This window comes from Panthera uncia (assembly GCF_023721935.1).
Source record: "Panthera uncia isolate 11264 chromosome C1 unlocalized genomic scaffold, Puncia_PCG_1.0 HiC_scaffold_3, whole genome shotgun sequence".
NCBI lineage: Eukaryota > Metazoa > Chordata > Mammalia > Carnivora > Felidae > Panthera > Panthera uncia.
Genome location: NW_026057584.1, coordinates 4,578,930 through 4,606,690, shown reverse-complemented (window position 1 = coordinate 4,606,690; position 27,761 = coordinate 4,578,930). Strand labels below are relative to the sequence as shown.

General features: G+C 50.9%; 1 protein-coding gene across 1 annotated transcript in view; it reads right to left on the bottom strand.

The window, feature by feature from the left end:
• Positions 1 to 27,761, bottom strand: part of IQCA1 (IQ motif containing with AAA domain 1) — a 147,056-nt gene that overhangs the window by 12,530 nt on the left and 106,765 nt on the right. The window contains exons 16-18 of the mRNA XM_049614464.1: positions 24,131 to 24,330; positions 10,057 to 10,143; positions 213 to 390 (exon numbers count right to left, since the gene is read on the bottom strand). Of these exons, the coding sequence (XP_049470421.1) occupies positions 213 to 390; positions 10,057 to 10,143; positions 24,131 to 24,330 (465 nt within the window). The remainder of the gene's footprint in view (positions 1 to 212; positions 391 to 10,056; positions 10,144 to 24,130; positions 24,331 to 27,761) is intronic.

Genomic DNA, 27,761 nt, shown 5'->3' with positions numbered 1-27,761 from the left:
CCTGTCCAGTTTCCTTTTGTCTTGGGTAAAAAGGACGAAGTTAACAACAGAAGAGACATGCACGTCTTGTCCTCGTGACCGGGCGGTTTGTATCTATGGCCCAGGCTCTGTGGGCATCCCAGGGCCCCTCAAGGGGCACCCACCTTCCAGTCAGGCCCCCACCCTGGCCCCACCCCAGTCACGGTGCCCGGGAAGGGGCTGGAGGTACTTGCCGAATCTGGAAGCATAGTCTGGTCTGGGAACCAAGATAATTTTTTGGTAAACTTTGCAGAAGGATTGAAGTTCCGCATCGAAAGGCCGCTGTGTGGTCCCCACGATCAGAATCCTGTCATCCGGTTTCAGGAGTCTCAGGATTTTCGGAAGCTGTTTTTTCAGGCGTTTAGGTTCCATCTGGGAGAAGGGGAGAGAGGGGGAAATGAGGCCACGCGCAGAGACAGAATCCAGGACGGGAGGACACTCACTCTCGGAAGCACCACGGCAAGCGTGGGTCACAGCGGCCTCAAGGCCCCGATTACACGATGCTCCCAGTTGGTCCTGAGCCCAGGCCATGATGTTTTTCCTGGCCTGGGTGGTTTGAATCCAGACCCTTCCTTTCCTCCACATCTGGCATCGGGACTTGGAAAGGGGGCAGGAAGGAAGCACCTGACCGATCTTTCTAGCCCCTTGACCCCCAGAATGGGACGCAGGGCCGATGTGCAAACGGAAGGAAGCTGGCTGGTGCTCCCACCGCACAGCCACACGAGGAGGGAGGAGGACGACGATGCTTGGGGTGATGGAGACAGTGTCCATGGGGGAGCCCCGGGCAAGGTCTCGGCCACTTTCGCTCTCCCTTGGCGAGGGGTGACGGAGCCAATGAGACCCTGAAAGCTGAGTGGGAGCGAAAGAAGCCCCCACGTGGCTTTTCTGGAGCAGAGCAGACCCCAGCTCTCACTGGGAACACCCAGCAGAGAGCGGTCCTGTGCGTCCCTGTGTGTCCCTGTGCAGCCCAGTCCAGAGACAGCCCTGCAGACAGGGAGGGCCGGTAACACCTGGGGGAGAGCAGGTGTCTGATAAATCCCGCTCTCAGGAATGAAAGTGAACGGCAGGGTATTGGAGCCACAGCTGGCTGATAGCGTTGGGTATGGTTTGCGGGGCCTCTGGGACAGGGACACTCCTGCTCCCCAGGAGGCTCTTGGTGGGCCCGGCAGAGCTGGGAGTCAGGGACGGGCCCACCATCTGCTGTGCACAGGGGAGGGGGAGTGAGGTGCGACCGAGTGCCGTGGAGGGCAGGGGTGCCCAGAGGAGAGGGGTGGGAGAGGAGTCCTTCCGGGCAAGGGCAAGGGGCTCCCCGGGGGCGCTGCACAGGGTTCTTCTGAAGCCCAGGGGTGTCCTCTGTGCGTCGTGGGGCTGTTGGCTGTGCAGTGCCCACAGCGGTGGTTGCTTTTGGTAGTGAGAAGGCCAGGTTCCATGTCTGGACTGACAAGGTGCAGGAGGGAGACAGTGGGAAAAGGCAGGAGCCTAGAGGCCACGGGGCCATTAGGAGGAAAGACTGGTAGGAAGTTGCATGAACTTGGGGAGCTCTGGTCCCAACCAGGCTTGAGACTCGAGGCCTCCGTTGGCGTCCAAGGACAAGGCAGGGAGCTGGTCTTCTCCAGCATTGACCCTGGACTCAGCACTTCTACGTCCAGGCTGGTTACGTGTCTTCCAGCTGAGTAATCCCAGGAAGGAGCAGCTCGTGAGAGCTTACTGTGTTCTAGGTACTTCTCTCTGCTCAGCATGGACTTCTCCACCTGGTCCTCACAACCTCCCCAGGAGGGGACAGTCCTCGAGACCCTGGGCCCAGAGAGGCTGTGTGACCTCCTGAGTCCCGGAGTTGATGAGCAGGACCCCGACTTCCAGACTGGCACTCCTCCCTCTGCTCTGCTGGGGTCCCCTTCCTCCCAGAGGGGACATGCTGGGGGCTCGGGTGTCCCCCAAGTCTCCTTCCTGGGGAAAGGGCCTATCCCACTTGAGGGCTGCAAAGGAGACCTAAAATATATGTTTATTATTATTATATTGTATTATATTGTATTGTTAGGTTTAGATCATTATTATGATATATCCACATCAGCTTTATTAAGGTACAATTCACTTACTCTACAATTTATCTATTTAAACTGTATAATTTAGTGGTTTTTAGTACATTCATAGAGTTGCGCAAATATTGTCCCCGTCAATTTTAGAACATTTTCATCAGGCCCAAAAGACTGTACCCAGGATTAGGCAAGAGGATATCTACTTTCTGTCTCTACAGATTTGTATATTCCGGATATTCTACATAAATAGACTCATACAATGTATGTGTGTGTGTGTGTGTGTGTCCGTGGCTTCTTTCATTCTGCATATTTTGGGGGTTCCCCCACGTTGTGGCTTGTGTTAATACTTCATTTTGATTACTGAACGACAGCCATTGTCCGGAAAGGCCAGATTTTATTTATCCATTCATCAGTTGATGGGTATTTGGGTTGTTTCCACTTTTTGACTACTGTGAACAGTGCCACCGTGAACATTTCTCTTGGGCACACACAGGAACTGAGTTGCTAGATCATATAGTTACTCTGTGTGTAACGTTTTGAAGAAACGTCAGACTACTTTCCAAAGTGGCTGTGCCATTTTATAGTCCCAGAAGCAGAGTGTAAGGTTTCCAATTCCCTATATGCCCTTGTGAACACTTGTTATGTATTTTTCTTTTCGCTTTCTTTTTCCTTTTTTAATTTTTTTAAAAAATAGTTTTTAAGTTTTATTTATTTATTTTGAGAGACGCAGAGACAGTGCCAGCAGGGGAGGGGCAGAGAGAGAGGGAGAGAGAGAATCTCAAGCAGGCTCCGCACCGTCCGCGCAGAGCCCCATGCGGGGCCTGAACTCATGAAATCACGAGATCATGACCTGAGCCGAAACTGAGAGTCGGACGCTTAACCAACTGAGCCACCCAGGTGCCCCTCTTTTTCCTTTTTTTTTTTTTTAAATTAGGTATCCTAATGGATGTGAAAGGGTATCTCATTGTGGTTTTGATTTGTATTTTTCTGATGGCTGATGATGTTCAGCATCTCTTCGTGTGTTTATCTTCTTTGGAAAAATGCCTATTCGGATCCTTTGCCCACTTTTTACATTGGATTATTTGTCTTTTTATTATTGAGTTGTAAGAGTTCTTTATATGTTGCGGGTACAAGTCCCTTATCAGATAGATTCATGATTTGCAAGTACTTTCTTCCATTCTGTGGGTCGTCTTTCCTGATGATGTCCTTTACAGCAAAAAGGTTTTTAGTTTCGATGAGGGGCAGCTTATTTTTCCTTTTGTTGTTTGTGCTTTTGGTGTCATAGCTAAGATATCATTGCTTTATTTAAGGTCACACAGATTTGTGCTTCTATTTTCTTCTAAGGGTTTTAGAGCTTTAGTTTTTACCTGTAGGTCTTTGATGCATTATGGGTTGATTTTTGAATCCTGTGTAAGGTAGGAGGTCCAGCTTTATTCTTTTGCAGGTGGTTATCCAATTGTCCCAGTGCCATGGTTTGAAAATATTATACTTTCTCCATTGAATTGTTTTGGTACCTTTGTCAAATTGAAACTGGGAAGTGTTGAATACTCCAACTCTGTTCTTTTTCAACATTGTTTTGGCTGTTTAAGGTCCCTTGAATTTCCTTCTGGATTTTAGGGTTAGCTTGTCAATTTCTGCCAATAAGCCCGATGGCATCTGGATGGGAATTGTGTTGAATCTGCAGGTAGTTTGGGAATTCTTGCCATCTCAACAACATTAAGTTTTTCAGCCCATGAGGCTGATGTATCTTTCCTTTTATCTAGGTCTCCTTTAACTTTTTTCAACAATGCTTTTGGAGTTTTCAGAGTAGAAATCTTGTACTTCCTTTGCTAAATGTATTCCCAAACATTGTTTTGGATGCTACTATAAATGGTTGTTTCTTAATTTCATTGCACGTGTATGGAAGTAAGTTGCTTTTTGTATGTTGATCTTGTATCTTGCAAGCTTGTTGGACATGTTTATTAGCTCTAATGCTTTCTTTGTGGATTCCTTAGAATTTTCTCTATATAAGAGCATGCCATCAGCAAATAGAGATAGGTTTACTTCTTCTTTTCCAATATGAATGCCTTTTATTTCATCCCCCCCCCCCCCACTGCCCTGGCGAGAACCTCCAGTAAAATGCTGGAGAGAAGAGGTGACATTAAGCGAAAAGCCAAAAGTACGACATGACCTGTGGAGGTTAGTATGTGCCCTTTATCATGTGAGGAAGTTCCCTTCACTTTCTATGTCGCTGAGTCTTTTATCACGAAGGGGTGCTGGGTTTTGTCAAATGCTTCTTCTGAACGTATTGGGATGATGTGATTTTTGTCTTTTCTTCCAATGATGCGGCATATTACACAAACTGATTTTTGGATGTTAAACCCAGGGTAAATCCCACTCGGTCATGGCGTGTAATCCTTTTTCTATGTTGTTGGATTCAGTTTAGAGGGGACTTTTTGTAAAGTAATTCACAGCAGAAGAGGAGATGGAATTTTTATGGCAAAATGAATCCCGTAGGCTGGGCCTGAGGCCAGACCACCAGGCATCTTCCTGTCATTTCCTCCTGCGCCCACAGGAATCCAGAGCCTCGACCAGGAGGAAGCAATGGCCCTGCGTGATTCCACCCAGGAGAACAGAGGAGCTTAAAAGAGGGGAAAGCACAAGACAGGCATGATGGAATGAGATTTCCTGGAATCGTAGAAATGGCGCTCTGACCATGAGGATGAAGACCCGCTCATAAAGGGGCTGCTCCTTAATCCCCACCCCAGGTCTTTGCAGAAACGTGTCATCTCTCGGACCCAGCCTCCGGGCTGGCCTGGGACAGGGAGGGGTGTTTGTTGGGCCTTTACTTTGATACTGAACCAGGCTGTGCACCAACCCCCCAATCCCCCCACCCCCCACAAAAGCCCAAGGAAGAAACTCCATAATAACAGGCAGATAATATAGCAAATGGTTAAGTGCACAGATTTTGGTTCGACATATTTGATTGCAGTTTTGGCTCTGCTCTTGACAGTCGTGTGTCCTTGAGCAGGTTGCTCAGTTTCTCTGAGCTTTAGTCCCTACGTCTGAGAAATGGGGGAAATCAGAGAGCCTAACTTACTGGGATGCTGTGAAGATTGCATGGCATAATGCGTCTGTCTGACAAAGTGCTTGTTAAGGGATGATTTGTGTTTTCTTCTGAAATCCAAGTGCTGGTGGGAGACAATGCCGTGTCCACTCTGTTGAGGAGCAAGGTTTTTAAAGGGAAGAGACAGAAAAACTGGGGCCTTTGCAATTTGGAGGAGCCTAGCAATTTGCCAATAGAGCTCAAAATGACTGTGTAAAAAGCTCCCATCAGTTTCCATTATATTAGATGATAAGTCTTCCTCTGCTCAGCCCTGAGAAACTGCCTTCTGGGCCCCATGCCACTGAAGAAAGCTCTCTGCTGAGATTCTGGAAGGAGAGACCTCATAGGAATATCTACACCCGTGCCAGGAAATAATCCAAAGCGCTTAGATGAGGCTTGGAGAGTTTGGTGATATACGGGGTTCATTTTACCAGAATGAATCCAAAGCCCTCTTATGAAGAGTGGTTAGATTAAATAAAACCAACTTTTTGAAAATACAGGAGCAGCAGTTTGGGAAAGGGTAGGGGGGAGGAGAGTTTGGACAGGCTTTGCAGCCCTGTGGAGGAGGTTTCCCATGGATGTTTGCATCTGAGCACTGGGGAGACCATGGGCTGGGGAGACAGTCATTGGTTTGGGTGTGGTTTTTCAAGCCATGAGACGGTGCCCAAGGAGGGCCAGTAGAGAGAAATGGGCCATGGGCCTGGGGTAGAAACTCAAGGAGACACAGAAGGCACAGGAGGAGGAGATACAGAAAAAGGTGTTGGTGGGGTATGAGGAGGCCAGGGCTATGGAAGCCAAGGGAAGAGAGAGTTTTACAAAATGGTGGAATGTAGCCATCTTGGACATGGCATAAAAGGAGAGCAAGGGGACCAAAGTGTGTGTTGGCAAAATGGATGTCAAAGAAGAACTTTTTGAGAGCAGTTTCTGCGGAATTGGAAGGCAGCAAACAGACGAAGGCGGGTTGAGGAGTAAGTGGGGATGGTGAGAATAGACCGGTCTTTTGAGAAGCTTGATGGAGAATAAAGTGGGTGGCAGGGGGTGACTGGGATGTAGGTGGTGCATGTGGGAGCTGCCCAAAGGCTGGTGGAAGGAGGACTGATCCCAGGGCCCCAGTGACGCTGGAGACTGCCACTCTGTGGGGAAGAGGCGTGCTTGTGTGGTCTGAGCCCATCCCCAGCAGCCTAGTTGCCATGGTGATGGCAGTGCCGTCCGCCTGTTCTGAGGCAGATGATATTGCTACCTGCGTGTCCCGAAATGGCAGGGACACCTGAACTTAATTAGCCTGTTTGGATAACAAATGTTGTTCCTGGGCCGCATCCAGAGTGACATCCTCGCTGATGGTGAGGTGTCATCCCATTAGGAGCAGATGAAAATGAAAGGCAAGTCCGTTCAATCAGCACTCCCTTGCACTCGGGCCACCCCTGTTCCAGTTCAGAGGCCTGTCCATTATGCACGAGACCCTGGTGCTCATCCATCACGCCAGCCAACATCCCCACGGTCACCTGGCAACCTCCGCAGCCACCGCCTCTACGGCCGGTCCCGCCAGCCCCCACACAACTGTGTTATTGTGGGCAATTTCGAATCAGTGCTTAGCATCCGCACAGCAATTCCCATTTGCTTTTCTGCAGTCAGCTCCACAAAGCCACACGGCCGCCAGCTCCCACAAAGCAAGAGATTCCCTCATGGAGGCCTCTTGCGACGTCGGGAAGGCTGCTAGACGAAGTAACGAAGGCTAATGGTGCAGAAAATGCAGCCGCAGCCTGTCTTGCCTCATTCCTAACGCCTTCGCCGCGTCCACAGACACCCGACTGGCTGTGTTGGGCCACAGACGGTGGAGATGATGGGTCTGCTCCCAGGAGGAGGAGAGGGGAAGGGGGCTCGGCCCAGGCGTCCGCCTGGCTGGGGGTTTGTGAAGGTGGCAGGGCTGGGGCATACTTGGAGCTGGGCCATTTCTGAAGGTCTAGAGGAGAAAGGGCTTCTTGGGGTGTTGGGGATGACGGGAAGGGACAGGGGTGGGGGAATTCTGGAGCAGGGCACTTTGGGCTCTAAGGCCAGAGGGCCCCACGGGCAGTTTCCAGGATGTGATCTGGAGCGGCCAGGGGTAGGGGAGGTGTGGCGGGTGGATGCGGGTGTAGCTGAAGGCCGCACGGTGGGGGGTTGGGGGGGCGGGCAGCATGGCTGGCACTCCGTGGCGTCCCAGCTGGGAGCACCATCCAGACGGGGAGCGGGACTTTCGGACACACCTTCTTCTGGGTCCCAGCGCTATCCCCAATCTGCTGTGGCTCTCTTGGAGCCTTTGTCCTCTTGTGCCAAACAGGGCAAGGCTGCCTCCTTCCTAGGGTTGCCGGGAGCTTCCCCGACAGAGGCGTCGTGCCCCCGGGAACCTCTTCTTGTGCACGGCGGTCGTATGTGTGAGGCCTGGGGTCCCCGCACCAGGGAGCCTGGCTTCCCTGGGCAGAGCCAGGCTCCGTAGCCATCGCGGCCTGCCTGGACTTCTTCCTTGCTTTGCTGCTGATGACGGGGTGATCCTCATGTATTTTACCACCTTGGGAGGCCTTACCCTAAAGGCTGAGGCGTCTAGCGGGGGAGTAAGTCACCGTGGGTGAGACTTTTTTTCAGGGGGAGATTCTGGGATCCCTCGGGTCCAAGAAGCAGCCACTGGAGTGCCGTTTGTGCTGTAGCTGAGGGTGGTGGACAAGGCAGCCTCCTGCTTTCTTTGCAGGTGGGCTTTCCTCTCTGAGCCTCAGTGCCTTTGGGACTGTGGAGCCTTTGGGACAGAGGCTGGACCACGGCGGAAGGAAGGCTGCTGGGTTTCCCTGGCGTGGCCGAGTGACCGATGAGACTGATGAGAAGCTGGCTGTGATGCCTCCCAGGTTCCTGTCCCCTGTGGATGCAGCTGCTGCCCTTAGCTTTCAGTGGTCACCTTCAGAAGGTAGGCGGCCAACGCTCGAGGCAGCTCCGGGCCCTGGTGGCCGAGGGACTTGAGAGCGCAAGTCAGGGGCCGGGTGTGGGGAAGAGACAGCACAGCTGGACCAGCCTTGGCCCCAGATTTCCAGGAAGACAGTGGAGGCAGCACGAGGGACAGGCCCAGGACGTGGGGGGACACACATTCCCACGTACGTCTGGGGGATCACACAGCGATTCCCCCTCACCCCTGCGGTCTCCTGCTGGGTGGGGTGTGCACGCCCCCCGCGGCTCTGTCTGGGCCTGGGATGGCCCGGGCCACCCGGCCAGCCATGGGGACATTCTGCCTCTTGTCCGTCAGGTGTCCCGGGAGTTATCTGAGGGCCTGGTCCATTTTCTCCAGTGCAGTTAATTCCCCGGACAGACGACAGACTCTTCTAATGCACAGCTGGACAGAATTAAGGTCTGATTTATCCGTCGCAAAGACTCTGCTACCAAAGGTCTTCATTTCCCACTGGAATCAAATCAGTCCGCGGCTGTGTTTGTGGGAACCGGAGGTCATGCTTTGTCCCTGGGAATCCGCGACAGTAGGGCCTGTTCAGGAGAGAGGTCTGGAGACGGGCTTCTGGTCTCTCCCCTCTGCCGGCTGCCTGCCTCGCCCACGGGATGTGTCTGCTGAGCCCGTATTTCGTTCCCCGCCATCAGCCCTTCCCCCAGTGCTCCTCTGGCTCTCTTACAGGTGAGCATTTCACCGTCGCCCTGTTCCCCACAGACTCAGGTGTGCAGGTGAGCCCATGGCTGTAAGCACTCAGAGCGGAGCCAGAGCCCGAGGGGGTCATGGCAGAGAATGCAAGGGGCGCCTCATGAATCCGGAGGCTGTGCTCGCTGGAGCCCTGTAATTAAGTAGGCACGGAAGTGGATGCCCAGAGAGGTTAAGTGACTTGCTCACGGCCACACAGCCAGCTACGATGAACGGTGTGGTGAGCCCAGAGCCCACGTCTCCTAGTCTCCAGGCCGATGTCCAGCGGGAGCGTGAGAAGCCCTTGCTCTCTCAGGACAGAGTTTCTGATGACGTCGGGTGTGTGACACCTTGGGTCACACGCGCCCTGCGTGTGTCTTTAGATCTCTGATCTGGCCCGTAGTTAACTCCTGTCTCGACGCGATCGTAGGTGGGGACTTTCTTCACTGAAGCAGAGTGGCCAGCAGAGGGAGCTAGCTCCCAGATTCCGGTAAATCATGAATGAGTCCTCTTAAGAGTTTCTAAAATGACAGGGCAATCAAGGCTCATTTGGGGGAAGAAAAGATTGAGCTTTCATTCTTTTTCCAAATCAGCTCTACCTGCTAAAAATGATGTATAATGCATAAGGATCGAAAGTGATTAAAATCCTTATGAATTTAATCAGAAATTCACAGTTAACCACTATTTGCTTTGTTGCAAATTGATGTCGAATAACAATCATGTGTATCTGCAAATTTTTTTTAACTTGTGGGAAATTTGCTGGTGATTTGTGGGGGGAAGTTCGGGGGAGGGGGGGCCGTTTAAAGGAGAGAAAAGGAGGAAGGAAGCAGTTGAAAGCTGGCTCCCTGGAGGCCCCAAATGCAGGCACTTAGCAGTTCTATAGAAGGCCTTTGTTCATAAATTTCAGGCCCTTGCTATTTATTATTATGAACAATAGGAAATCCTAATAATAACTCCTCTGTGTGCCATTTGCTTTAACTGAGCAAAATTCTCTGAATTGTTTCTTACCTCTGCGTCACATGTTTGGGTCCAAAGCTCTCCCTCCCCCCTCTTTCCACACTTTCCTTCTTCTTCTTTTTTTTTCCCCAAATTATTCCTCATCAAAGCAGACCACTGAATTTTTTCAAATGCAGACATGTATAGGGCAGAGAGAGACTGCCCTTTCATTTCCTTCCTCCCGTAAAAAAGACCTTGAAAAATGGAGACAGTTCCTGGTAAGAGTCCCCTTGGAGGAAAGAAAAGGCCAAAGGAAGAAATGCTCGAGAAGCCCTTACCATCCTTTCTGCGCTGGGAACTTTCTTGTAGAAGGTTTTTTCTGTGTCTCTGATCCAGACCACGGAGGGCTGGAGCTGCCGGGCCACCTGCAGGGGGAAACGTACATGCTTGTCTTTCTTGGTCCCCGACCACGAACAGCAGGGCCCCCAAGACGGCTCTCACGGGGGAGCGGGGCCCGGAGGGGCTCCACTGCCCGACCCTGGCCCTCCTGCACGACAGGGCGGGGCCCCCACCGCGGCCTCCTCTCCCACCTTACAGGCAGGACACCCTTGAGGTCTGTGCATTTGGCTCTAGGACCCGGAGCCTTGAATCAGTCTGGCTTGAAATAAAATGACAATTTTCTGCTGCAACAAAATCAAGGGGTGTTTGGGTCTCAAGCTGTAATTACAGCCTGCTTGCAGCTCCCAGGTTTATTCAGACCTGCTCCTCGTGAGAAAAGCTGTTTCAGCACAAGGGCCCCCGGAATGCCTTTTGTTCTTGGTGTGGCTGTGCCTTTGTGGCCAGGGTTCTGTCTGGGAAGTGGCTCTGAGCCCCTCCACGGTGGGCGGGGCTTCGCGACAGCGCTGGGACCGCGAATCACGGCCACACACCTAAGGATCTCTTCAAAGCGCCCGCATGACAGCAAAGTTCGGGTTTTTTTGCAACAACCTGTGCTTTGTGCAAAATTGCGACAGATGAAAGCCGGCCTCCGGCCGCAGCGAATGTAGTGTTATCTACTCCTATTTTTATATTTCTTCAAACCTCATTGAGGCAGCGGGCATGATTTTTAACCAAGACAGGCATCTAACAAATGATGGAAAAGTCACTAGGCTCGCTGCGGCCGTTTCCCCAGTGTTACGTACCTAGTGAGGCAGATTATGCACGCTCTAAGACAAAAGCCGATGGAACTTGATCCTGGTGCCAGCGTGACACCTGGGCTGTGTGCATTCACGGTCCCCACTTGCCAGCACCTTCAGCGGGGAAGCACGTCTTGCCAACCACTGTTCGGTACGCATTAGTTTTTAGACCCAGAGCCACAGAGGTTAAGAACTGCAAATTGTAGCCCCAATTCCTAGGCGGGGCGGCGGGGTGTGATAACCGCAGCGAGTGCCAGCAGTTAGTGAGCAGCCGTGTGCCCGGCCAGGGCCACACGCGTCGCACACGGCAGGACACTCACGGTCAGGGCCAACACTAACCCAGCACGTCCTCGCTTAATACGTGGTTCACGCCACAGCCCTGCGAAGCAGGTGCCGCGATGCTCATCCAGGTTTGCACACGGGGAAACCAAGGCTGAAAGGCGCTAAGTGAGCTGTCCAAGGTCACACAGCTCGAAAATGGCAGAAGCAGGATGTAAGACCGGGCTGCTGGTGGCAAAGTCTGCCAGGCTCTCGGGCCCTGTCGCCAGTTGTCGGTTCTCTGGGTTCCTTGCCGTAGGCCCCCCGACTTTACAACGTGGCCCGCCCCCTCCCTCGTTGCAGACCGAGGGCGGGCTCCAAGGAAGCACTGTTCTGCTGAAAGCTATTTTAAGTCCAAAGCTTCGCTGCTTCCAGCCCCTAAAGAAAATAAGAAAATGAGATCCTGGGTTTCCAGCTTCTTAGAAAAGACACACTTTATAATGACAAAGGCAAAATCTTATTCTTTTTCACTCCTTAAAAATCGTAGCTTTAGAACAGAAAGCTGTTGGAAGAACACCGCACAGAAGCCGTTGTCTCCCGTCTCTGGCTAATGGTGAGCTTGCCGAAGGAGCCGGCCTCTCCCCTCCTGTGTCCACTTGGCAAGCGACAGCCTTTCCAGTCTTTGCGTGTCTCCATTCCGCCGATCCACTCTTCTCAATGGCAATCGCAGATGTGAGCACAAGCCCTTCCGGAGGCTTCTGCTTCTAACGAAGTAAGCTGCTCCAGCCGTCTTGAAAGGCAGGAGTCTTGTTAGCTTGGGATAATTTGAGACCAACGGTCTCTGGTCGTACCATTCCATTCAATAAGAAAGTCTAACAACTGTTCCCGAACTTGTGTGCGTTCGGGGCTGGTGGGGAAATTCCAAGCTTCCTGTGTTTGTCACCCGCACCTGTGAAGGAATGGCTTTGCCGGGACCGTTCACCTGCTGCGGGGCACACGGGGCTGTGTGGGGGACCTTGGTGGTGACGTGGTTTCTGAGGGTTCGGTTCTTATCAAATGAAGCAGAAAATGTTTCCCCAGCGATTTCTCTGACAATAACAATACAAGGAATGATCACTTGCAAGGCGCCTTGATCTCATGGCACCACTTCTCCTTCGCTCGCTGAGTGCGTACTGTGCCCTGCTCGTCCCAGCATCTCCCCTTTACATGTGAGGTCACTGAGGCAGAGAAGGGGTAATATGCCCCCCAGCACTGGAGAAATGTTGGAGTCAGTCTGCCCGGAGTCAGACCTGGGTCTGCCTTTATTAACCAGGCGTTAATGTCTGCCCTGTCTCCATGGGAGACAAGATGCCCGTTCCAAAGCATCTCACTACCCTTGACCTGTTTCCTCCTCTACCCCTTTTTATTCCAGCAGGGAGAACTCTAAAGCCGTCACTGCCTTGTCCTCCTCAGTGGGGAGCTGGCCAGAGGACATCTGGTGGCCAGGCTCAGTTCCGGACAGATGAGAGAGGCATGGAATCCGGGACCCCCACGCGGACAGTGTCTCCCACCAGGGAGGATCGAAGGGATGAGACTTGTCTCGGGAGAAAAGAAGACTCAAGGGGGTAAGCTAGCTGTTTTCAAATAGTCGAAAGGCTCTCGTGGGCCAGAAAGACTGGCTTTATGTAGACTGAGAGCTGTTCTCACATTTCTTCATTCGTTAGTGCTTCCCGAGGATGTGCCAGGCGCTGTGCTCGGTGCTGGGGTCCCTGCCCTCAAGGACCTGCCCAGGGGAAGGGAGAGCAGCTTGTGAGGGTGGCCCTAGGAAAATGGGGTGTCGGCGAGGGCCACCAATGACAGAAAGAGCGAGAAGTGGGTCAAGCAGGTGACCAGGAATGGAGACTGCAGACAAAGTGTTAAAGCACACAGAGCTTCTAGTGGTCTCTAGAAGATCACAGAGCCTGAAGATGGGGATGCGTCGGCCATGCAGGGACAGGAGCCAGGGCACAGGGCTACGTGTGCCCTCGTGGGGCTGCTCGGGGCCACAAAGGCGTCACAAAGGCTGTGGCCGGGCTGCGGAGTTTGCTTTTATCCTGGAAGCTGTGGAGAGTCTGTAAGGGACTTTAATCAAGAACTTGGATCCTAGTTGCAGTATGGAAACATCCCTCTGGTGGGTGTGTGAAGCATGGCGTGCTGGGGGGCTGTTCCCAGGGAATTGGGAAGTTGGTTGGTGGGCATGTGGGAGTGGAGGGTGGGAGCTCACCAGTGGAGGGGGAGAGTGGGTGAGGCCCGGTGACGGCTGTGGGTGAAGAGCCTGACGGGGCAGGAGTGCTGCGTTGGGGACAGCAAAGGGCACAGAAGAGGGGGCCGTCGCCACTGCCCAGGGAGGTCAGTGGTGCAGGAAGGGAGTGGGCAACGGCGGCCAGGGCTGGTAATCTGGAGGTCACTGGTGGCCTTGGTGGGGCGTGGAGGGGAGAGAAGCCAGGTGACGGGGGCTGAGGGGTGAAAGGGTCAGAGGCTGAGGCAGGGAGCATTCTTTTAGAAGGATGGGGAGCCCGGAGCCCGGAGGTGGCGTGGGATGGGAGGGCGGCCAGCAGAGGACAACCTCGGAGGGAGAAGGGCTGTCCTCCTTCCCCAGGGAGCAGGAGGTAAGGACGGTTGCTGGCCCAGGCTGGGCATCTGTGACACGAGGGATGTTCGCAGATACAAAGGGTGGACAGGCCAAGCTTTGAAAACATGGAAATTCGTGGAAATTTGGCCCTTCCTTATTGTTACTGCCAAAGCAGTATTCATCAGCAAAGTTTTCAGGATACGTATTCAGACACATAAACAACACTCTTTGCCTCCTCTGTACGAGCGAATTGTCATGTATTTCCCACCTTTGTAGACCGTCTTCGACACCCATATTTGCCAAAATGAGATCGTTCCTCATACACTGTTTTGCATTCTGGTTTACCCCATATGACATTTATTTCTCCAACATCATTTTAACATGATGTCCCATAATTTATTGATCTAACCTTCTGATTTTGAACGTTTGGAAGGTTTCTGCCTTCTAACAAAATCAAACAGTGCTTCGATGAGCTTTGGGGGCCCATGGCGAGGTCATTCCCTTAGAACGGGGCCAGACCCACAGCTGCTGGACCTCAGGGCTTATGTTATTCTTGTTTCTGCCCACGTTGGCAACCTGCCCTCTCAGAGGTTCTCTGCTTACACTCTCTTCAGCTGTGGATAAGCGAATCTGTTTTTCCACACCCCCTCCTTAATGAGTATTAACAATAAAAAACTCTTTGCCAATTTGTTAATGAAAAATGGTATCCTTTGCTCTTTTAATTTTCATTTAGCAATGATAAGCCTTCATTTAAATTACTCACAGAGAGTTTGAGGTCATGGGCAATTAGATGTAATTAATTCATAATTGAACTTTCCAGAAGTTGCACGGGATAGTTGACTTCAGCTGCCAGTAGAGGGCTCTTCAGTCCCATCAAATATAACTACAGGTTTTCAGTTACATGTCAAATCTGGAATCAAAACGAATTTCCACCATGTGCTTTTTCAAATTCTGGGAAGCTCTATCAAACAATTAAAGACTTCTTCCATGTGCTTTTTATGGCTTTGATCTTTTTTAATCCCAAAAGAAACGCTATCAACATTCTCCATCAAAATTAGATTCTCTTGGGTCAGGATATAATGACTCCACGGTGAAAACTTGTTTGTGTTTGGCACACTTAAATTACTAATATGATTTGCCCAAATGACTCCTGGAAGCTTTGGAAGTTCTCTCCGAAAGTGTCCTATTTTGCTTGCCTTAGAGAAACTGATGAAAAACCAGGTTACTTTTTTCAGTGGTTGAGTCTCAGTTTACCAAACTGAAAACACCCCGCATCCATCCATCCATCCACCCACTCACCCTTTCTTCCTTTTTTCTATCGTTCCATCCATTTTCCCACCACCATCCATCTACAGCCTACCATGCATTCATCTAGCCGTCCATTTAGTCACCATCCATGTATGCACCCATCATCCGTCTATTCAGTCACCTACCCACCCCCTGCCTTCCTTCCTACCACCTATTCTCCCACCTGTCTACCCACCCACCCACCCACCCTCCATCCATCCACCCACCATCCAACTATTTACCCTTCCGTCCTTTCTTTTATCTATCTATCCATCTATCCACCCATGTACCATCCATCCATCTACTCACCCACCCACCCTTCCTTTCTTCCATCCATCCATCCCCCCATCCACCCATCCATCCATGCATCCCTCCCTCCATCCATCCATCAAACTACCCACCCCATACCTATTTGCCAAGCATCTGTGATATTCCAAGCTCAGTGGGGGGAGGCAGGAGAGACATGGTGGAGAGTGTATAGTTTCTGTGTCTGAATGAGAGTTGCTGGGCACAGGCAGGCAACCACCAGGGAGCTGTCATGCTGGGGAGGAGTGGAGAGTTGTGAGTTACTCAGGGAAAGGGGAGGCTCACGTTCTGAGACTGTGGTCACTTGGCTTCTGTTTAAACACTTAAAACGTGAAGGCATTTCGTTCTGCATCTCCACTATTTAAAAATAGTGTTTAAATTTTTGATTTCCTTGAATTACAGTCTTTTACGAGATGGCGGAAATTACTTCAAGTCCTCACTGGGTATGAGCTGGGCTAAACCGTAAGTTGATACTCAAAGGACGAGCCGAGGTGTACTAAAGAGTCAGGAGACCGGCTGGGCTGGCCGGGAAAGGAAGGGAAACTGAGGCAGAAGAGAGGACCAGGAGGAGCTGGGATACAGGCACGGTTGATAGACTGTGACAGGTGGGTGCCGTTGGGGGAGTCAGGTCAGTGCTGGCAACACCAACATGTTGATGCTCGGCCGATTATCAGGCTGTAGTCAAAGGGAAGGTGTCTGCATGGTGACAGGCGTCAGGCTTTCAAGCCCTCTGGAATTCTGTCTGGATCCCCTTCTCCTCCTCAGCTCACTCCCAGCCACGCCGGGGCTAACGGCTTCACGCCAGGCTGCACTGACCGAGCCAGCCTTGGGCAGCACAAGGGTTAATGCCTACACGCAAGGCCATCTACAGTCTCCACTAACATGTGGCACGTTTTAGCCACATTCAAGGCCTTCCTTGCTTTACGTGTTTCCAAATTGGCTAACGATTCTTTCACGCCTGTGGGTGGACCCTGGTCAAGAGCAGACGGACCCTAGATTTACGGTGATTTACAGCCCACAGAATGCCTGCACGTCCCTTACTGACAGACGACGACGCTTGGGGCATCCGCAGTCTGGGGCCCCCCTTCCATGGGGATGTGGGGACGCTCTGGGGCATCTGCTCAACCTTGCTGTGAACTTAAAACTGCTCTGAAATACAAAGTTCACGCTGAAAAAAAAAAAAAAAAGGTTGTGACGCGCATGTGGACTCCCTTCTCAGCCTAAACTGTCTCCACAACAAGTGTAAGGTGACCCATTCAGGATCAAGGTCACCAGCCCCTCCCTTCCTTCATTTTCATACCTGGTGCTCCACCGGAGCTCCTAGATTCTGATTCTCTCTCCCACTCTCCTCCCCTGCCCTCTCCCCCTCCTCCCCTTCTCTCCCGTGAGCAACTCTGCGTTTTGGGGTCAGGTGTCATGTTTGCTTTATCCGTATTGAATTTCACCTGACGACGGTGACACTCCCACATTTATTACATTTATTATATATCCGTGTGTTGGGAAAAAAAAAATCATCCACGAATAGCAACTGTGTCTTTGTTTGCGTTATTCACCAGGAGGAATCTGAGCTTCCATGAGCTACAGAAACATAACTGGCTGGGGTCTCCGTGGCCTGACTCCTGGACCAGCTGTTTGTACCAGCACATCTGGGCGAGATCCCTTGGCAGGCGGCCACAGGCTGTTGGCTGTGAGCCCAACGAGGAGCTCCTGGCGAGTGGTGCCAAGGCACGAACAGCATCACGGCTTCTTTTTGTCCAGACACGCAGGCCGGTGTGGGCCACGTGGCCTGGACCGGATGCGGAGTGTGGGAGGCGGCCTCGCTCTGAGTCGGGCCCTCACTGGAGGACAGGGAGGGCTCAAAGACCACGGGGAAGAGAAGCCATCTCTCCCCAGACCCAGAGCACAAGACAAGCAGTCCTCTGCCTGGACCTTCCAAGCTCTGCTGGCCTCTGCTCGGACTTCTCGTGGGAGGTCCGGAGGCTCAGGAGAAGGGGGATCCGGAAGACGTGGAATCCTGCCGGGGTGCCAACAGCACGCAATAGTTTCCGGTTCTTCACCTTCTCACGCTGCAACGTCCCCAGCTGACACTCTGCCCCAGGAATGTCCCTGCCCTTGGGTCACTGGGCGGGCATGGCTGCCACAGGCCGGGCACGACGGAGGCTTCCCTCCCCCAGAGGCCAGTCGGGAGCCACGTGACAGAGCTGGAGTCGGACGTGGGCTTAAATCCAGATGCCAGCCTCTTTGTTCTTTTGTATTTTGGGTCAAATGAAGCACTCTGAGCTTCGTTGTTTTTTGTTTTGTGTTTTTTTTTGTCTGTAGAATGGAGACTTTAGTTCCTGTCTCATCAGGGATTGGTGCAGTTAAAAATGAAAGTGTGTGTTACACTCCTTAGCACGTGGCGGGCTCCAGTCCCGTGGAGTCTTTGCTGTTCCTCCGTCCCCTGATTATAAAGACCCGAGGAGGCCGGTGCCTTGCCGTGGTGACTTCTTTCGTCCGCGAAATACGTATGAAATAGTAATCGTTTATCACATTTCTGTCCTTCTTTCTTCTCGAGAGAGAAAGAGAGAGTGCAAGCAGGGGAGAGGGACGGAGGGAGAGGGAGGGAGAATTTTAAGCGGATCCCATACTCGGTGTGGAGCCCGACACAGGGCTTGATCCCGCGACCCTGGGGTCATGACCTGAGCCCAAACCATGAGTCAGATACTTAACTGACTGAGCCACCCAGACGCCCCCACTTATCACATTTCTTAATTGTTAGATACATTTCTAATATTTCCCTGATAAATAGATGTGTATTCTTTCCTGCATATAACTTTAGCATAAGAGGGAATTTTAGCTAAGTTGCTTACTCATACAACCAACTCAGTTCTTCAAGGAATTCGCTTATCCAAGCTGTTAATCCATGAGAAAGACTGTATATTTTACATTTGAGAGAGACAGAGCATAAGCAGGGGAGGGGCAGAGAGAGGGAGACAGAATCCAAAGCAGGCTCCAGGCTCTGAGCTGTCAGCACAGGGCCTGACGCGGGGCTCGAACTCACGAACCGCGAGACCATGACCTGAGCTGAAGTTGGACGCTTAACTGACTGAGCCGCCCAGACGCCCCTAGAAAAACTGTGTAAAACAAAGGAACCCTCCAAAAATAATGCTAACAGCACGGATTGGAATCTGTGCCCGTGCAACAAACCAGAGATGCATTTCTGCAGAGTTTTCACGCATGTAGAGTGTGGTAGGAGGAACCCAACAACAGCCAGAAGTGCAGTTATGAGTGGCTTCCTGAGAGTTGCATGCTTGGCTTTCTAGAGGTTAATTCAGGGATGGGAATTCTTTAGAAGGAGGCATGATAAGTAACAGGGCTTCTGTTATTTCACCTTCTGCAGCAAATGCCGAAGAGCCAGATTCTGCTGTGTGCAAGCCACAGCCCATTCTATGGCTCGCGGACCACAGGCATGCATTATGGCTTCCTGGCCTAGATCTTCTGGCACAGGTATGATTTCCCGCCTCTTTGGTTAATTAAAGCCACATACCTCTTTGCAATGCAGATAGCCCCTCTGTCAGTCATGCCAGGACACGGTGGCCTCACCACACAGGAGTTTTCATTGAGTGACTCCCACTCCCGAGACCTTCGTGTCTCTCAGGGATCAGTGATACACACAGTAAAGGTGAGGCTTAACGAGGTGTGTGTCAGGCACAGAGTGCCCTAGGTGGCTAAATACACTGTTTTCCACATTCTGATAGTTTGACGTTCGGCCTTTTGTGGCCTACACAATGTCAGTACGCGATGGTTTTAATAAATGCGAAGACAGCTTACCCGCTATCAAGACAACCTCTCAGTAGCAGAAGAAATAATGTCTTGAGCGAGAGAACATCATGATCCTGTCATTGGCTCTGTCCTAGGGTCATGCCAGGAGCAGGGGAGCCATGCGGCAGGAGGGAGAAGAGGCTTACGTCAGCCCTACCTCCGTCAGAGGCAGATGATGCAGTCATCATATCTGGAGGCTCACGTCGCAGCACGGCAAGCCAGGAAAATTACTTAAATGCTTGCGCCTCAGTTTTCGCATCAGCGAAACGGGGATGATGATAGTGTCTACCTCACAAGGTTGTTGTGAGGACTGCACGAATTAATACGAAACAAGATGCTGGTGAAATGGCGATAGTTTAATATTTATGTGCTTCTGCCTGTTACTTACAATGTCAACGCAGTTAGGTGTTGAGGATGGATGTATTTAGGTGTTTTTGGGGGGCTGGGCAAGAGCGTAGGTTTCTTTTACTTTTCCACGGAAGCACTTGGTGTGTAGAGCTTCGTGGGTAAGTACAGGAGGCCACAAGCCAGGCTGCTGGGCTTTAAGTTCCAACCCATGTTCAGAGCCTTAGCTAACCTCAGAAAGGTGCCTGCATGCTGGAAGATTCCGGGCTCAGTGGAGAGCAACAGCTGGAAAATTACTAAGCATATACCTTAGCCTTTGCCACAATGAAGGCGCTTGTTAAACACCTCAGGCTTTCCATTTAAGGTTCGTTCAAGTGAAGATGATGTTCTAGGACTCAGAGGTTCACCTTAGGCTAAGGGCAAAAATCAAAATAGACCCACAATCACAAAATGGAAAACAAAACCTCTGCAAGCTCAAGCTGATCAGCCAGTAATTTAACTGCCGGTTGGAACAGAGCCAGCGCATCAACAGCATACCATCCACAATGTCTAACATGCAAAGAAAAATTACTAATGATATGAAGGAACAGGAATATGTGACACATGGTCAGGGAAAAAAGTCAGATAGAAAGAAACTCCAAGGTGCCTTCGTATTGGAATTGGTAGATAAGAAATGTAAGCCAACCGTTAAGCTCGAAGACTTAAAGGAAAGGATTGTCATCTTGAATGAACAGATGGAGAATTGCAAGAGAGAAATAAAAGGCTGTAAAAATAAGCAAATTTAAACTCTACAACTGAAGGGGCACCTGGGTGGCTCAGTTGGATAAGCGTCCGACTTCGGCTCCGGTCATGACCTCACGGTTTGAGTTCGAGCCCCACGTCGGGCTCTGTGCTGACAGCTCGGAGCCTGGAGCCTGCTTCGGATTCTGTGTCCTCCCCCTCTCTCTGCCCCTCCCCTGCTTGTGCTCTGTCTCTCTCTCTCTGTCTCAAAAATAAATAAACATTAGATTCTATAACTGAAAAACAAAATATCAAATACAAAAAAAATATACCCACACGATAGACTTAAGAGCAGATTGGCACCAGTGGAAGGAAAGGTAGGTAAACTTGATTACTGACTAATTGTAATTATCCAGTGTGGAAACTAGAGAGAACAAGACCTGGGTGACTTGTAGAACATAATATATATGTACTTGGAGCATCCAAAGGAGAGGAGGGAGAATGAGGCAGGAAAAATATTTGAGGAAATTGTAACCAAAATTTCTGAAATTTGGTTTAAAACATATATCTGTGGATTTGGTGATCACAGTGAGCCACACAACAGTTTAAGTACAAAGAAAAACCGAAAAACACCCAGACCCATTAGGGTGAAACTGAGGAAAACCAGAGTAAAGAGAAATATTTAAAAGCATTCAGAGAATATGACACATCACACCCAGGAGATCAACAATTTGAATTTCTGATAACTGTTAATGAGAAATATGGATGTAAGAAGATGACAGAATAACATCTTTAAAGTGCTGAAAGCAAAAATATAATCCATAGTTCTGTATCCAGCAAAATGCGCCTTCAAAAATGGAGGTGCTGAACAGACATTTAAAAATCAATCAAAGGAGGGGCGCCTGGGTGGCTCAGTTGGTTAAATGCCTGCCTCTTGATTTTGGCTCGGGTCATGATCTCATGGTTCGTGGGTTTGAGCCCCGTGTCAGGCTCTGTGCTGATAGCTCAGAGCCTGCTTGGGATTCTCTCTCTCCCTCTCTCTGTCTCTCTGATCTCCCCCTGCTCTCTCTCTCTCAAAAATAAATACACATTTTAAAAAATCAATCAAATGAAAGCTAAAAAATATTTGTTGCCAGCAGACCTGCACTGAAAAACATGCTAATGAAGTCCTTCAGCTGAAGGGGAAATGACAGCAGGTGGGAGCTTGGATTGGCAAGAGGGACATACTGGATGGGTGTAAAGTACTTAATTCCCCCCACCTAGTTTCTTTAAAAGACAAATGACTATTTAATACAAAAATAATGCCACTTTTTTGTGGTGTTTATAACACCACAGAAATGTAAAATCCATGAGAAAAATGTAAAATCCATGAGATGTAAAATCCATGAGAAGAACATAAAGGACAAAGGATAATAAATGGATTCTATTTTTCTCACATTTTAGGTAAAATAGTACAATATGAGCTCTGTGTCCACGGTGCTAAGTTGAAAATACTATTGTAATCCATAGATTAAGACAGAGGAATCGCTAAAAAGACAATACAGGAATCTAAATAAAGTAACAAAAAGTATTGAGTTAACCCAAAGGAAGGCAGGAAAGGACAAACAGAAGAATAAAAGAAGAAACGGGGCGATGGGGAGCAAAGAGCAAAATGGCGGACCTAACACAACTGTCTGAATGACGCATTTAATGTAAACAGAGGAGAGGCTCCAATGAAATGGCATATGTTGTCAGATTGAATAAGAAAGCAAGACTCAACCATGGGCTCTGCACAAGAAATGCGCTTTAACTATAAAGACATTTTCAAGAAAGCTGATGTGACTCTATTAGTATCAGGCCAGGGAGCCTTCAGGACAAGGAGCACTTCCGGGACAAAAAGAGGCATTTCAATGATAACTAAACAGCTGGTCACACCAATCCCAAATGTGGGCGCATCTCCTAACAGCGCTTCAACGTCCACGCAGCACAAGCCGACAGAACGGAAGGGAGAAATACAGAGTTCCATGACCACGGTGGGAGGTTGTAACACCCTAGGTCAGTAACTGATGGGACATGTGAACAACAAAAAAATTTAAAAATGAGCACGCAGATCACAGAACAAGAGAAAATATTTGCAATACGTATGACTGACAAAGAACTTGTGTCCGGAACGTATAAAGAACTCTTGCAAATCGCAAGACCAACCGTGTAGTGAAAAGTAGGCAAATGCCTTGGACAGATATTTCAAAAAAGAAGTTATACAAGGACCAGACGGTCACCAGAAAATGGCGGCTGTAAAGTTGTGCACAGTTTCCAAAGCTTGCACTTAAAATGTATTAAGGTCTGTGCATTTCACCGTATACAATTTTGACCTTGATAATAATGGTGCAGGAGGGCCAAGAAGAGAAGGACCCAGGTGACCCCGGCCAAGCCACGTGACTCGGTGGCCTTGGGCAAGTTGCTGCCCCTCTCAGGGCCCCAGTTTCTTTATCGGTAAACGGGGAGGGGATGACCTCCTCGCGGGGCCACTGTGAAGGTCCAACGTACGACACAAAGAGGCAAGACAGCTGGTCCGAACGAGGTGCCCTGTTAAATCCCTTAGTGGTCTTTCCTCCCCACCCACCTTCTTCCTCTCCCGTCTCCCAGCTCTGGACAATTCTCTCTGTGAATTTCTGCAGGACAAGCGGGGGAGAAAGGGAGAATGGGAAATGTTCTGACCCGACCTACCGCTGGGGATCACGAGGCCGAGAGAACAAAATCCCACCACGATCACATCCTCCCTATGGCTGCCAGCGTGATGCGGAAAAGGCACCATCCCCTTGGGCAACTTTATGGGTAACCGTGCCTCGAGCCCCCGAGGGCTGAGGCACAGCTCATACCTCACCCCAGGTATGGGGTCGCCGTGCTGCATGGACACCTTCCCATAGTTAAACCTGGCTTATCTGGGATGCTCACAACTACGAGTGAATCGAGCAGCATAAAGACGACCTCGAGGTAGTCCACGAAATAAAAACAAAACCCTGTGAAGTTTTAAAACTCAATAGAAATATTCGGTACCAAAATGTTTGAAAACTTGCTAATCCTTGTCTGTATATATGCATGTTTTCTATTTATCTATCTATCTATCTATCCATCCATCTATCACCTACCTACCTACCTACCAACATCTATTACCACCATCACTCATATCTAAATTATATCCGAGACTCATCGCTTTTAGGGCTGACAGAACACTTCAGTACCATTTGGTTTGACTGGTTCATTTTGGTGATGTAAGACAGAGACTGGGGGAGGTGGGGAACTTATCTAAGATCACAGAGCTGGGTGGTATATGCATCTTTTAGGAAACCCTATCCTCCAGCCAGATATCATGGAGCATTTGCTGCCCCCCCCACCCTGATAACAGTGTGTGTGTGTGTGTGTGTGTGTGTGTGTGTGGCGGGGGGGGGGGGAGGTAAACGTGTGTGTGGGGTAAATGCTCCTGCAGGTTCCTGCTTGTTACCTGTGTGAGAAGCGGATGTGCCCAAGGAACTGGGCCTTGGCAGTTCACGCCACGTGTGGAAGAATATCCCCCCAAAACGCGAATGACTGATGCCATTATCGAAGGGAGGTGGGCCGGAAATAGAAGTTGTGGCTTTCAATTTCAACGACGCACGCAGGCATTTCAGGAAGGACTCCTGCGGCAGGAGGAGGCCGGTCTGGACGACACCGAGGGTGTTTATGCAGAGAGAGCAGCTGTTTCTACCTGTCGGAGGCTCGGCCAGAGGCAACGACGAACTAATTTATAGGAGGGCGCGATGGGGGAGTTGAAGAGAGATGTGCGTGTCAGCCTGAGGAAGTCATCTGTGAGGGTCCGCGCTCGCCGGCTTACGGAAACGAGCTGCAGGATTTGACACTGTGGTTTGCACAAGGGAGGAGTATTAATTAGGAGCCAAGAACTGCGGTAAATACCTTGGAGACCATATGCAGCATCATTTGGAGGCCATCTTTGCCGGGGTATTTCCCGGCGATGTTGGCTGCGGACAAGTCGAAGAGGTTGGCTCCCGTTTCGGTGCAGATGGCATGGACCAGCATCTTCTTCCCTACCCCAGATGGCCCTGCCAGCAGCAGGGATTTCACCAAAGGAGCGTTCTCATGCACTGTTGCGGAACCTAAAAAAGTCAGAGGCACGGGCTCTAAAATCCCGCTTTGGCGGTTCTTAGCCCCTCGAGGCTGCCCCTCCACTGCGTGACCCCCGGTTTCTGCAACAGGGAAGTGCGTGTCCAGAGCATTTCTACCCGGAGGCCCACCTTCTGTCTTAGTTGGGCTGTGACACCTTTGATTTGTATGTCAGGGCTCGAGGAGGGGCCAGAGGGTCTCGGTACATGGCTTCCCTGCTGCCCCTCACCCTAGAATACCTCCCCCTCGCCCCGGCCCCAGCTCATCATTTTAAAGGACATTCCTGCAATAACTCACCTCTGGCATTTTTTTAGGGGGGGCGGGTGTGGATTTCTCTGCTTGTCAGCAGTGGCGCTGCATTCTTTGAACGCTTGGGAAAAAGAATGTGGACACACAGCCGCTAAGGAGGGCTGAGAATGTTCATGAGTGATCCTCAGAAGGGAAAGGGGGAAGCTTCCTCGTTCTGTCCGAGGTTCTACCCTGTAGCAGGGGCAGCCCGACACTTGTTGCAGTGACCCGAGTTCCATGCAGGCATCAGGGGCCCCCACACTGTCCGTCTCCCCCGGGCCAGAGCGGGACTCGGTTTGACCACCTGCTGTGGTTCTGAACACGCGTAGAGAGCACGCTGGCACTAAGTGATTAGACCACGAACGGAATGAATGTGATCAAACCATCTCCTATCACGTGACTTTGCTTCGGTCAACCTCTGGGCACTTTTCGATCAGCCGTAAATAGACCCATATTGCAATTATTATTGTGCCTTTTTTTTTTTTTTTTTTTTTTTTTTTTGCCCCTTGTGTCATTGAAAAGATACAGGGAATTTACCGAGTAACCAGAAACATTGTTTTATGGTTACCTAACATAAACTTGGAAACCAGTTTTGAGCAAGTTCTGTTCAAAATGCAATTACAGGGGCACCTGGGGGGCTCAGTCGGGTGACCGTCTGACTTCGGCTCAGGTCATGATCTCACGGTTCCTAAGTGTGAGCCCCACATCGAGCTCACTGCTGTCAGCATAGAGCCCCCTTCACATCCTCTGTCCCCTTTCTCTCTGCCCCTCCCCAGCTCATGCTCTCCCTCTTCCAAAAAAATAAATAAATAAAATGCACTCACATAAGCACGTGTTATTGGTGGTCAGTGAGGGGTACGGTAACATAATATGATAAAGGAGATGCTGTTTGTCATGCTAGGAGAGGGACACCATTCCCGGGGTGGTCCGTTCAGCACCTGGTATTGGGGGCTGCTGGCTGGGGGCTGGTGGGGTTCCCATGTGGAAGAGTCAGGGATTGCTGCAGAGGGTTATGGCCAGGACGGGAGCTAAACCTCACTGGATGTAACCAGGATGGGAGGCAAATAGTGCTGAGATCCGTGTGAGCCACGGAGGGTTCAGAGAAGAACTTAATCCCACCTTGGGGGATGGGGGGCTCAGGCCTGACTTCTGGGAGAGGGTGGCCTCGGAAGGGGCCGAGCTGGACCGTGTAGAGACAGGGACATGTGAGGCGAAGCCAGGCGAGGGGGGGCCCCGTAACTGCAGGCCTGGAGTGGGACTCGGGCAGGTAGTTCTTAATAGCAATGGGGCAGGGGACAGCAAGGGGCTGGGGAGGGAGACTGTGGCCAGCCCTAGGGGTCCCTGGAAGGTGGCTGGCGGCTGCAGGTTTGCTAAGGTTGCTGGCTGAAGCCAGGGAGCAGGGAGAGGTCTTGGAAGGGGTGGAGGGAGGACAGAACGGTGCTGAGGGCAGACTCTGAGGAGGGGCAGCAGGAAGGAAGCTGCAAGGATGGGGGAGACCCAGGAGAACATGTGCTGCTTACTCTAGGGAAGCAACCTGCTAGAGGAAGAGGGTGGTCACCAAGGTCACTCAGGGAGGGGAAGGCGGTGGTTTGGGGAGGCCTCTGCAGCCAGGGCTGGTCCCTGGACAGCCCATCCGATGGGCGGGCACGCCTGCCACGGTGTTCACGGCCCTTCCTGCTTATCGCCTTTCAGTGGCAGTTTTTTAAAAATACGCAGAATTCCCAAGAGACAGAGACGTCCAGGCTTCTGTGCATTCACCCTTTCCAACTCTCAGAGGATGCGAGAATCACAAGGAGGCCAGTGTTCCGTGCCCTTCCTAAACGCAGCTCTGTTACTCCCTACCCCTGGACCCTGAGAAGGTTCCTCAGCATCCTGGAAAGGCTCACTCAGCTGCAAAAGCGGGGACCAAAACGACGTGTGTAAAACTCGTCAGCATGACGTTTCTGCTCCGGGAGCGCCGGCCCCCTTCCTTTTCTCCCTCTGTGTTCTGAGGGACAGTAATATTTCTGGGAGGGTGAGTGGTGGAATGTGACCAGATGCGTCCTGGGAACTCCCTTATCTGCCCAAGGGGCTTGGAAAGCTCACGCCTCGCCCCGGGATCCCTGGTGGAGGCTCTGGGTGCAGAGAGGCCTCACGGTGGGTCCTCAGGGCCTCTGCAGTGGCCCTATTGGCCAGGTCCGGTGGTGACCTGAACAACGGGCCCAAAGAACACACTCCCTCTTGTGACTGGCTACTATTTCAGATCCATGACATTTAAATGAAGCTCTCGAAGGCAGATCTGCGAGCGTACTTGCCTGTCTGGCCTGTGTGTGCCTTGCGCACACACACACACACACACACACACGGGTCACGAGGACAAACCCCTGCCCGTTCTGGGGCCCGGGGAGGTCGGCAGCCCATGGGGACGTCAGGCTCCTCGTTGACAAAAGGGGGTTCGGTGGGACGCTTCCCGAATCCCCTTCTTCCGATGCTTCATCGCCAGCTTGCAGGCGACATCTATCCCCGTGTATCCTTGAGCCACGGGTCGAACATACCTCCCCTCATTTGTTAGGAGACCCGTGAAAACAACGCGCTGCTCCCCGCTGTCCTGTTCTTGGATCACAGCACGATGAAGCCGGAGGGCTCAAGATGTTATTTGCAGGGGCCTCTTAAGTATGGCGTGTTCATCTTGTTGGCCCCACGTCAGGCTGACCCTCCAAGTATACATGCTTATTTAGGACGTAAATTTTATGTGTGAAATTTATGTTGACTCCCCCAATCCCATTTACTACTTCTGACAGAGGAACGAGCTATTTCTTCCCAGTACATTTAAGTCAAGGTGCAACAATATTATAAGTGCCTAAACCACCCCCATACCATTTATTTATTTATTTATTAAAAAAAAAATTTAGAGACAAAATGAGTGGGGGAGGGGCAGAGGGAGAAAGAGAGAGAGAGAGAGAGAGAGAGAGAGAGAGAGAATCCTAAGCAGGCTCCAAGCTGAGCTTGGACCCCAACTCAGGACTCCATCTCCTGAACCGTGAGGTCATGACCTGAGCCAAAATCAAGAGGCGAAGTGACTGAGCCACCCAGGCGCCCCTCCCATACCATTCGAAAGCCAGTTAAATGAAACATGGTTTCTATTTCGGAATTGTCA